Here is a 12,434-nt window from a genome sequence, read left to right as displayed (position 1 = left end):
GGCACATAAAAGACACCATTTCGAGCGTGGCCGTTTTCGTGCGGGTGACACGTAAAAGCACCCACTACACTCTGAGTGGTTGGCGTTAGGAAGGGCATCCAGCTGTAGAAACTCTGCCAAATTAGATTGGAGTCTGGTGTTGCCATCCGGTTTCACCAGTCCTCAGTCAAATCGTCCAACCCATGCTAGCATGGAAAGCGGACGTTAAACGATGATGATGATGATGATGAAGTAACGCTGTCAAAAGTATTTCTGATGTCTTTATCTAATGAGTAATAAATTTGTTTCATTTTGACTAACAAACATTTGTTGAAAAAGTATCAAAACATCTTTGAGTTAATGGGAATCGTTTGAAGTGAGGTCTGTGACAATCAGCTGGATCCCATCTTTAGAAAAAAAAAATCACAACCCACTTTAATTTTGAAAGAACCACTTCTTACTAGGTCCATAAATAGTCTGTTCCAGCCATTCAAATTTGCCTTGTAATTTTTGGTACAGAACCCTCACTTAATTCCTTGGTTAACACTTCATGATTGTGACCTGGTATCACTACTCCAAGAATGACTAAATAAACACAATGATGAAGTAAATTCACATTTAACATCGATCAATGTAAGTTCAGACAATTCAAAACAAAGAGTCTACTATAATGTTATCGAAATATATTTAATTTAATTTGATCTGGGATTATTTTAATTTGCTTTCATTTCATTTATACTTGAAAAAATGTTGTTTAACACAAAACCATTGGAAATAGGGGACACACATACATATGAATAAGAGAGTGAATGATGGAAAGTGTATGGAAGAGAAGGGGAGAGTGTGTATGTGTGTGTGTGTGCATAAAAGTTGATGGAAACAGTTTGACATTACCTTTGGGTTAATCTTTTCTTATGGCCAGGCAGGATAGGAACATAAATCATTTTAGCCCCATGTACAATCATGGAGGCATTGTAGCCTGTCTTTTCCTGGAAAAAGAGGTAAAGTCATGATTCCAAACAAAGATCATGGTTTCAAACAAAGATCATGGTTTCAATTCCCAGACCAGATGGTGCATTATGTTCTTGAGGAAAACACTTAATTTGACATTGCTCCAATCCACTCAGCTGTAAATTGGTTACTCTGCACAGACTGGTATTCCATTTAGAAGGAATGGGGCCTGCTCATCAAGCTAGTTGGGTGGTATCATTAAAATGCTATAACATGAGGAAGTGCATTGTGACCAGTGGTATATAACATCTGATAGTCTGGTTGATATGGATAGTTGTACATCATTTATGTTTAAAATTGATTAAGTAAAGATAGATCAATATTGATCATCATGAGGTTTCATCGATACTGCCTTTATAAAGGTAGACTGTTACAATAAAGCTGTAACTGAAATGAGTTAGTTTCTTCTGGATTGGCTACTAGTCTATCAACAATCTATTAGCCATGAGCTGAGTCAACCTTCTCATTTTTCAAATAACCTCTCACTTTTACATTGCTTGTCTTATATTTACTCAGCCTTTAGTGTTTATCAGTTCTAAAAGAACAGAGGACCAAGGGGAATTAGATTTGAACCACAGAACTTTGAAATTTGTTAACTACCCTTGCTAAATGTTGATAGAATATCGTAACCACTGCTATCACGGAATAACACATTGAGATGTTTCTGATTTTGGGTCAACAAAGCTAGTATTATTATTTCATCTACTTCTGGAAGAATGAAAGGCAGCATTAACTCTAACAAGGATTTTAACCCATAACATAAAAAGCTGGAACCAATACTGTTGTGGATTTTGTGCAACACTACCAATTCTGCCAACCCAACATCCTGCTGACAATCAAATAATATTACAATAATGGTAAAAAAATCTTACTTTAAAATGATTTAGAAACATTTCCAAGGTGAAATCCTTGTTGCCTTCAATTTCCCATCGATCCCAAACAGTCAGTGATAATTCATCGCTGAAAAAGATTTTAACAACTTTAAAAGGTGCTTAATTACTTTATTAATTAATAAATTTATTTGTCATATCTAATTTTGAAATTGAGAAGACTTATCAACCAAAAAGGAACCTCAAGTTCCTTTGAACATAGAATTTGGTGTCTGAGATATTAGACCTATTTTTTCTCCAACAGATCTGGTTATCAAGATATGTTATACCCCTAATTGTTATGCTTACAACCAATTGTGTACAAGGATTGATGACCACAAATCATCATTGTTACCTCTTAGATAGAAAAAAAAATAGTTTCATATAAGAAGAATAAGTTTGTTAAGATTAAATTACATCTGTAGAATCAGATAATAGTGAAATAAGTGTAAAGAGCGATCAGTGATACAATGCTCATTTACTTGGATATTTCACAAAAGTGGCATTTCAGAGACCTCTTGTGTGAGCTACTCTAAGACAATCACATTGAATGGTCCAGCATTAATCTACCATCATATGGGTATCCCAATATTCTTGGTATTTTCCTTTCATATTTCTGGAATTTAGGTGGAATTGTTCACCCTGTTCATTATTTATGTCACCAAGGTTGTCTGGGAAATGATTAGGTGGCTGTGACGGTAATGCTTCTTCTCCATTAGTTTAGAGTAGTTATCTGCTTTATGGCTCTCAAAGAAATTTCTTACAATAAGAGTAAATGAAGACCTTTGGCAGTAATTACAGCTTGAATTCTACGAGGTATGGACTCATACAAAGTTTGAATTGTTTCCAAAGGAATTTTGTTCATTCTTCAGCTAAAAAAGTCTCCAGTTCTTGTAGTGATGATGGTGGAGGATATTGAATCCTTACTTGTTTTTCTAAAATGCATCATAAATGTTCAATAGTATTGAGATCTGGCGACTGTGGTGGCCAGATAAGATGTTCCATTTCACTAGAATGTTCCTCGTGCCATTCAGTAACAACTTTAGCTGTATGAATTGGTGCATTATCATCCTGAAAGATTGTGTTTCCCTCAGGAAACAGTTCCACAACTATAGGATGAATTTGATCAGATAAAATGCTTAAATAGTCTTGATTATTAATTCTGCAATGAAGGGGAACCATTGGGCTGGCGGATTTCCAAGATATAGCTCCCCAAATTATCACAGATCCTCCTTCATGTTTAACAGTTGGAAGAAGGTAGTCTGGGTCAGATGCTTCTTTTGGCTGTCTCCACACGTATACTTGGCTGGTGGTTGGAAATAAGGTAAAGGATGACTCGTCTGAGAAAATAACATTCTTCCACTGCTCTAGGGACCAATTCTGTAGGTTTTTACTCCACTCTAAACGTTTCGCAATGTTTGTTTTTGAAAGTAGTGGTTTTCTGAAATCAGGCTTTGTGCAGCTCCTGGTGAACAGTTTTTGTGGAGATTGGGTTCTTGAGGTGGTCATTAAGCTTTGCAGTAATTTTGGGACCTGTACTTTTGCGATCCTTTCTAACAGTTCGCATAAGAGTCCGACGGTTCCTATCTGAAAGTTTTGGTTTTCTTCCAGAATTTTGTTTTGACGAGGAGGTTTTTCCCTTGTTCTCAAAGGCTGTCATTACTTTCAAGAGAGTACTTCTTGATTCACCAAATATTTCGGCTGTTTTCATTATGCTAGCGCCTGCCATACGAGCACCAACAATTTGACCTCTTTGAAAGTCCGATAGATTTGTTATTTTAATGAATTTTGATTACCTTATTCTGATGATATCCGAAAAGAAACAGCAGTTTTAGCAAAACATATTAAGCAACACTAATAATAAATCAAAAAACAAAAATAAGCAAGCTTTCGATGGTTTTATAGATATTTAAAAATTATGATGCAAGGTGTTTCCATTATTTTGTCCAACCCCTGCATGTGTATGAGTGTATGCATGTACATGTGTATAGATATGTCTATATATATATATATATATATATATATATATATATATATATATATATATATATATATATATACCTGTGTATATATGTGTGACTATATCAGTATGTGGACACGACGGTAGGTGTGTTTGTATTCAATAGAAATTTATGGCAGCATTTTGACCCAAAATTGACCAGCATAACATTTAATTTTTTTTATCTTGATCTATTTAATTCTCCTTTCCCCATTTTTTATATACACACACATGTATATGTATATATGAGTATATGTGCATGGATATATGTGTATGTATGTTTGTGTATCTGTATATGTGTGTATTATGTTCATAGTTCAACAGCCTTATCTATACAGTGGATAACAAAAATATCAGTTTGAAAACTGCTTTGTAAACTCTTAATACTCTATAAATATCTTATTACTAAAGTGTTTTATTTCAGCCTCTTTAGGCCTTGTTAATGATATGTACTTGCAGCTGCATGCTAAGATGAAACTTTTTACATCCAATATACAGAAAACAGTGAATAATACATGCTCTGATATTGCAAGTAGCTGCAAGGTTGGACAAAAACCCAGCATATGCAGTTGAAACATCATTATATTAAAATAGCCATTTATGTGTCATACTTAACATATATACACTGCTGACAGGAAAGAAACTGTAGCTGCATCTGAGATGAAAACATCTTAGAGGTATGCTGTGTTAAAAACAATATATATCAGAGGAAGACGAAAATCATCCCAACAACAGCAAATGAGAACAGTAGAGGCATTTCAGCCTTCTTGTGCCCTGTCAATGACATATACTGACAGCCACATGCTGCTCTAATTGTATACACCAAATTTTTATTCAGTCAGGAAGCTATTTGCAACATCACTATTTCTTATCTATTGTAGGTGACACATTTTGTCTTGACATGTGGCTGTGTGAACACATCACTGACAAAATCCATAATGGCTGAAACACATTTAGCATTATCCCATATATGTTATTCTTTTACACAGCATATCTAAAAGAGATTTTATCACAGGCAAAAACTGCATTTTGTCAATTGTGTATTTACATTAAATATACTTAGATGGTTAATTCAATGCTGCTTTCATAGCAATGACTGAGTTTGTGTGTATCCTTGTCTTGAAATCACATGATGGTTGTAAACAAGAAGCACTGTCATACAAATGATGTCAACATGTTTGGTCATGCAGAAATATTACTTTGCTTGGAAACAGAAAGAGCATCCTACCATAGAAAATTTGCCTCAATGAATTCTGTTTGACCTATGCAAGCATGGAAACATGGTTGCTAAAATGATGATGTATGTTTGTGATTGGAGGAAATGAATATTTGTATAGTTTTGGCAAATTACTGTTTGTGAAAAAATTTCGTGTCTAAAAATATTTAAGTAGTTTTATATTTAACTAAACTTATTTGATAATGGAAGGAACTTTTAATAGTAAATATATTTTCTAAATAGGATGTGTAGAAGTGTGTGTGAAAGAATGATGTATGTAAATGATTTGGGTTCAATTCTCCAACAAATGGCATTACATCTTTGACTGGCAACTACTCACTTGATCTTCAGAGTTTCTGCTGCTCCTGGTTCTGACAGAAGCATCATTGGAAGAGCAAGGTTGAGGAAACAGTTGCGGTATTTCTCCAGAGGATGCTTATTAATTACTTTAAGAAGTTCCACTGCTGCCTGGAATGAGACAGAAGTACCATTGCAGGATGTTAAAATTGGTCTGTTATGTTACAGCTGAGGAGAAAATTAATAAATGTGTGTGTGTGAGAATTCTTCAATGGAAGACTTCACAAAAAATTGTTGAAGTGAAATATAATGGGGGGTAGAAATATCTTAAAATTCAAAATCGCAAAAAAGTTACAAAGCTGAGTTGATTTGAGATAAGAGTGAAAAGAAAGTGTGTGTGCGTGTGTGAGAGAGAGATGTGGGGGGAAATGAAAGGTCTGAGATATAAATTGGAAAATATAAATTCGCTGAAATTAATGAATTCTAGTTAAAGGTCTCAAAGAGTTTGAAATATGGGTTTTGATTCACTCTTGTACCATTATATTTCATTTGCTCTTTCCGAGACCAGGTATCTGTGTGTGTATATATATATATATATATATATATATATATATATATATATATATATATGTATTGAAGAAATCTAAATTTGTTGGGGAATGGTGAAGAAAATTTAAGAAACAAGAGGAATGGGAATTCAATTTTCTTTTCTTTTCTCCCAAATGGAAGTTATTCTTGTTAGCTAGATAGGAAGGAAGTTACCATAAACAAATACATAATAATATCTTTGACTAAACATTAGACCTGTTTTATATGAGGGAAGCCATTATGAAGTGTGTGTGTGTGTGTGTGTGTGTGTGTGTGTGTGTGTGTGCTGGGTAGCGAAAAAAGAGTTGATCATAAGATTTAAAATGACATTCCAACAGAAATGATAGAAATACTGTATGGCAGTAGCTGGCTTAATAGTCAACTGTCTCTAATTTCCTTATCCTGTGAAATAATGATATATTTGAAGCTCCCAGAAACTGTTGCCTCTACATCACTAAGGCTGAATATGGTACTGATCTTGGAACTATCCAAGCAGGGGGCATTTAGAACTCTTTGTTCCCTGAGACAATCACAACAAGGAGGCAAATAAGAGTAGGAGGAGGAAATATGCTGAACTGGTGGAGTTATGCCAAAGCAATGGGTAGCTAACAAGTTGTGATGTCATCAAGGTGGGATGTAGAGGGTTTACAGGCCAGATCCTCTGGACATGATATAATGGACATGTTACACAGACTCCAGTAGGCAGAAGGCCATCAGGTTGACTGTGGAGACAGCAAAGATTGCCTCAAAGTGGCTGTGGATCAGGGGTGCAAATCCTGGAAGGGGTAGTGCTAACTAGGTTTGATCAGCCCCAACTGGATTGTTTGGGTGAGGGTATCTGATGTCGAAAGACCCAAAATCATTAATGACCCCCCACCTCCCCAGGAAACATCACTGGCAATGTGTCGAAGTACATCACAGGATGATCTATGGAAAAAAAAAAGTGAAGAGAGAATTCCTTATTAGGTAAAGGATTGAAATAAAAGAAATTAGTGATTTAAATGATTTCAAGAAAGTTTGTGTACAGACCAGTCCCGATACAGTTGCTGTAGTTGTAGCAATGGCAGGAACTATACGACCTGCGATACGTTTCACCTTCAAACGGTCAGCATTCTCTATGTTGTACATGGTTGCTCGTAGATTCTGAAACAGAGAAGATCATAAAAGGAAGTTTCAAACCATAGTGGAAGATTGAAAGAAATATGGAGTGTTAACCCTGAAAATTATTAAGTAAAACAATAGAAGGAGACGATATTGATGATGTGTTGGAAAACACCAACAGAAATGATTTAACTAGTTGAATATATTTTATGTTGTGAAGAAATACAGAAGTCAAACATTTCAGGAAGTATCTTTTTATTAGAGACATGGACCTATTTTAATGTATATGTTTTATCTTTCCACTCTTACACATAACAGACAATTGGCTCATTCAAATGGTCAACAAATGTCACTCTAAACCAGAGGGGGGGAAACCCCCGTCTGCGGGTGCAGTTGCACCCGTGGGCTGGTATATTTGTATGTACAAAATATAGTAAATTTTTCAATTATAAAATTTATACAATACCTGTGCCCAGCGTCGCCTTTCTGGCACTTGTGCCTGCGACATGTATAAGGACTTTCGAGCGAGATCGTTGCCAGTGCCCCTGGACTGGCTCTTGTGCGGGTGGCACGTAAGATGCACCATTTTGAGCTTGGCCGTTGCCAGTACTGCCTGACTGACCTTCGTAAGATTTTCGAGCGAGATCGTTGCCAGTGCCCCTGGACTGGCTCTTGTGCAGGTGGCACATAAAAGACACCATTTTGAGCGTGGCCGTTGCCAGTACTGCCTGACTGGCCTTCGTGCGGGTGACACGTAAAAGCACCCACTACACTCTCTGAGTGGTTGGCGTTAGGAAGGGCATCCAGCTGTAGAAACTCTGCCAAATTAGATTGGAGCCTGGTGTTGCCATCCGGTTTCACCAGTCCTCAGTCAAATCGTCCAAGCCATGCTAGCATGGAAAGCAGACGTTAAACGATGATGATGATGATGATGATGATATACAAGATTTACACAGATTTACAAGGAGTTAGAACTTGTGATCTGCCTGTGAACCTTTTCCTTTCGAAATTTTTACCCGTCGCACTAAAAAGTTTCCCCACCCCTGCTCTAAACCAAAAATACAACTGTTATGCAGTTGTTAACCTGCTATAAATAACAGCTAAATCACACTCATTCAGAATTAGAGCTAGAAAGACTCAGAGAAATAAACCAATCCAGAAAATAAGACTATGGAAGCTCAAAGACTCAGCAAACAAACAAAAATTTAGAGATTTCCTAATGAAAGCTTCTGACGAAAGAGAGCAAGAGTTGAGAACATATAGCTTAGAGGACAATTGTAAGTTCCTGCAGGACAATCTACTGAGGGCTACAGATGAAATCTGTGGTTGGTGCAGAGTCCCAACTAGACCAAAAGTTACATGGTGGTGGAACAAGGAGTTAGACAGTGCTATAAAGGCAAAGAGACAGACCTAGAAAGACTGGAGAAATGATAGAAGCAGAGAATTATATCAGGTAGCCAGAAGGGCAGCTAGGAGACAGGTTTACATAGCAAAATGAATAGCAGAAGGTAAGAGATTTTCAAATGTTTTACAGCATGAGGATCAGAATCATGAGGTGTTCATGATTGCAAAGCAGTGTATCAGGGAGAATAGAGATGTGGTGGGTGAGAAATGTGTGCGAATGGATAATGATATGCTTGCATTTAGTGACTCAGAGAAGAAAGGTGCATGGAAATATCACTATGAAAGGTTACTAAATGTGGAAAATGAATGGGTGAAGGAGAGTCTACTAAATATTGAACCAATTGAGGGACTGGCCATCAGAGTTAATAGCAGCATAATACATAAGGCAATTAAGGATATGAGGTCAAGGAAAACCCCTGGGCCATCAGGAATCACTGCCAAGATGATTAAAATTTCCAGCGGTGTAGGATACAGCTTAGTCACCTGTATAATCAATCAGATTATTCACAAAGGAGCCATCCCCAATGACTGGTGTAGTAGTATTATAGTTAGCTGCTACAAGGGTAAAGGTGATGCCTTAGATAAAAACAACTACAAGCAGCTGCAGGAAAAGTACTATGCCATTGTACTTAGCCTTCATCGACCTGAAGAAAGCTTTCGACAGAGTTCCCCACTCTGTTATCTGGTGGTCTCTAAGGAAGTTAGGAGTAGAGGAGTGGCTTGTTAGAGCTGTACAAGCCATGTACAGTGGTGCTGTCAGTAAGGTGAGAGTTGGCCACAAATATAGTGATGAATTTAGCATACAAGTAGGGGTTCACCAAGGCTCAGTGTTTAGCCTACTCTTATTCAGTATAGTCCTCCAGGCCATAACAGAGGAATTCAAAACTGGATGCCTGTGGGAACTGCTATATGCTGATGTCCTTGCTCTTAGTGTAGAATCTTTAGCAGAATTGGAGAAGAAATTCCAGGTATGGAAACAAAACCTGGAATCCAAGGGCCTTAAAGTTAACTTAGCAAAAACCAAAGTTGTTAGTAAGAAAGAAGATAAAACTCTCTTTCCATCAGGTAAATGGCCCTGCTCAGTATATAGGAAAGGAATTGAAAGGAATTCCATTCACTGCACCCAGTTTACACTGGACACATAAGAGGTACAGTGGAATCACAGATAGATTAACAGATAAAGTCGTCTTTGTATGTAGCAGATGTTCAGGAACAATAAACACTAAAAGCATATGGGACTTAGATTCTCTCAAATGCCCAAGAGGTTGTAGATAGTTTCTGTTAGTGAAGTATTATTTCTAAAATACTTCTAGGTGAAGTAATGTTTCTAAAATAAGAATAGGGTGGAGGAAGTTCAGAGAGCTATTACTTCAGTTAGCAACAAAAGGACTCTCTCTCAGAGTGAAAGGTAGACTATATGATGCTTATGTGCAAACAGCTACACTCCATGGTAGTGAGACATGGGCTCTGAATGCAGAAGATATGCATAGACTAGAGAGAAATGAAGGCAGTAGGTTCTGTTGGATGTGCAACATCAGTGTGCATGTATGACAAAGTGCAAATGTATTGAGAGAAAAATTGAGCATAATGGAAAAGTCTTTGATGTTTCAAGCCTATGCTCATCAACAGAAAGGATTGAGGGAGAAAAAATGTGTAGAGATTAACAGTTCAACATGATATATATATATATATATATATATAAATATTAAGTGAATATTATAAACCTGCAGTTGACTAAAGCAGAAAGAAATAATTAAACCCTGTCAACGTTTTTGTTAGTTGAAACAGAGGTGTTAGAATGATGGAAAGAATGTTTTGCAGTATTTGGTCCAACTCTCTTTGCTCTGAGTTCAAATTCTGCCATGATCAACTTTACCTTTTATCCTTTCAGGGTTGATAGAGATGTACTGACCCACCAAACTAACAACTACAATGACATCAATTCCAAGTTGTATTGACTCAATTTGGCTGCATTTTCCAAACGTTGGTGTCATGGACAGGAGAGACTTCCATGCAATGACAACATCTAGTCTTCCTAAAAAAAAATCTTGCCCAGCCTGTACCTACATGTGTTGATACATTATAAACACTGGAAGATGTACTTGACTGATTTCATCAAGCATAGAACAAGTAGTAGTTTTATAAAATTAAACAAAAATCTACGCTACATAAAATTTGAACTCAAAAATATAAAAACATCAAACTTAATATAGTATCCTTGATGCTTCTGCTTTGTTTTAATAATATATTTCAAATACATCATGGCATATCATTGGAGTTTTAAAATTGTAAATGATTTCATCATTGAAATAATTATATGAATGGGTTCTGGATGTTAGCCTGGAAGAATTAAATATCTTAAACTATAGACACAACAGAAATTTTACAGTGGAATTTTATACTCAATTATTTTCAGTCTTCTTTTATTGGTAAAGTAAAAGTTTAAGTTGACAATAGCTAAAACTAACAACTGTTTCTTCGATCAGTGTAAAAGGTTAAGATCTGTAACAAGAAATAGTCTGTTTATTGCTGTTGTTTTGCACTAACTCAGATATGATTTACTAAACCTATGATCAAAGTCATTCCAGATATGACCACACCATCTTAATTATATTCAAAATTTTACTGTGTACTATATCCTTTTTTAACCCTTTAGCATTCAGATTGTTCTGTCAAATGTAATATTTATTCACATTGCTTGGAATTAATCCTGTATTATCTCATAGCTTTGAGGTTTCAATGATATGATTGTATATTTTTAGAATGACATTGTAGGGTAGCCAGTTTGAACAAAAAACAGGTAGAAATATTTGAGCTAGATATGGCCAGCTTAAATGTTAAAGGATTAAAGAGAACAGGATGGTAAATATGTGTACTTTGGTTGTTATCTCTAATGAGTCATTTGGTTCCATAGAGGCTCCTTTGTTGAACTTATTGTCATTTATTGTTTGTATTTATTCTATTGATCCCAGAAGGATGAAATGTAAAACTAACTGAGATAGAATTTGAACTTCACCTGTCAAGTACCAACATTAACTACTCTAATGGCTTTAATGTTTCACTCTCTCTATTATTTCATCAGTTTCTCAGAAGAGCAAATGATAAAAACTATTGCTTTGGGTGGAATGAAGGTCAGTTTGTCTGTAAATGATAATAATGACGGTATCCATCTCCTCCCCTGTTGTCCCTGGAAGGACATTAGTCCAGTAACACTAGGTAACAAAACAGGAAGAGAAGCCTCAAAAATGTGTTGACCTTCCACTATTAAGACACACACTCCAACCCCTGTGATATCTCTTCAGTTTAACTCTACTACTATTACTACTTCTGTGACCTTTGTCATATCCAGTGAGGCCCACCCCTATACTCTTGTTCCTCCACATTCCATTACACATATTATAGTCACCAATCTCATTTATTTTTCCTCTCCAGAATAACAATATTCCAAAATTCTTTCCCATAGTTTTTTGTTTTCTTTTCCTGCAGTTCTCAGTTTTTAGCCATGCAAGAATAACATAAACCATGTCATTTCACTCATTCAGGACTCTGTGAGGGCCATGGCTACATAACTCTGTCTTTTAACCAAAGCATTAAAAACAAACAACTATTAATGGATTGGCAGAGAAAGCCATCAAGAGATGTTTCCTGAGATGCAGTACAATTTTGAGATAGAAACTATCAACTGATTGTTTTCTCAGAAAACATCAACCAACTTTAATTGTTGCTCGCTGACATACTACGACGAAATACCCAAGATGCAGATAAGATAGAGATTTTTTATTTATTTACGGCCTCAAACATCTCATAATACCTTGCGCTTTAGTTTTGCCCCCTATTATTTATCTTGTTTCTCTCCATGAAATTCAATTGAATTCAGTTGTTGTCTTAAATTCATGCTTATTCATTTTCTAAGCTTCCTAAATTCATGCTACGTTATATTCTAATCACCCAGAATTCATTGCTCTTTTAA

The 12,434-nt window shown here is 36.0% G+C and overlaps 1 protein-coding gene across 1 annotated transcript in view; it reads right to left on the bottom strand.

Annotated features, from left to right (window-relative positions):
- LOC106882356 (ubiquitin-like modifier-activating enzyme 6) overlaps window positions 1-12,434 on the bottom strand; it is a 295,927-nt gene that overhangs the window by 3,134 nt on the left and 280,359 nt on the right. The window contains exons 30-33 of the mRNA XM_052970971.1: window positions 6,989-7,102; window positions 5,415-5,542; window positions 1,863-1,950; window positions 874-968 (exon numbers count right to left, since the gene is read on the bottom strand). Of these exons, the coding sequence (XP_052826931.1) occupies window positions 874-968; window positions 1,863-1,950; window positions 5,415-5,542; window positions 6,989-7,102 (425 nt within the window). The remainder of the gene's footprint in view (window positions 1-873; window positions 969-1,862; window positions 1,951-5,414; window positions 5,543-6,988; window positions 7,103-12,434) is intronic.

The sequence above is a fragment of the Octopus bimaculoides genome, chromosome 10 (assembly GCF_001194135.2).
Source record: "Octopus bimaculoides isolate UCB-OBI-ISO-001 chromosome 10, ASM119413v2, whole genome shotgun sequence".
Classification (NCBI taxonomy): Eukaryota; Metazoa; Mollusca; class Cephalopoda; order Octopoda; family Octopodidae; genus Octopus; species Octopus bimaculoides.
Note: the sequence above shows the minus strand (reverse complement) of the source record. Positions and strands in the feature narration are given on the sequence as shown.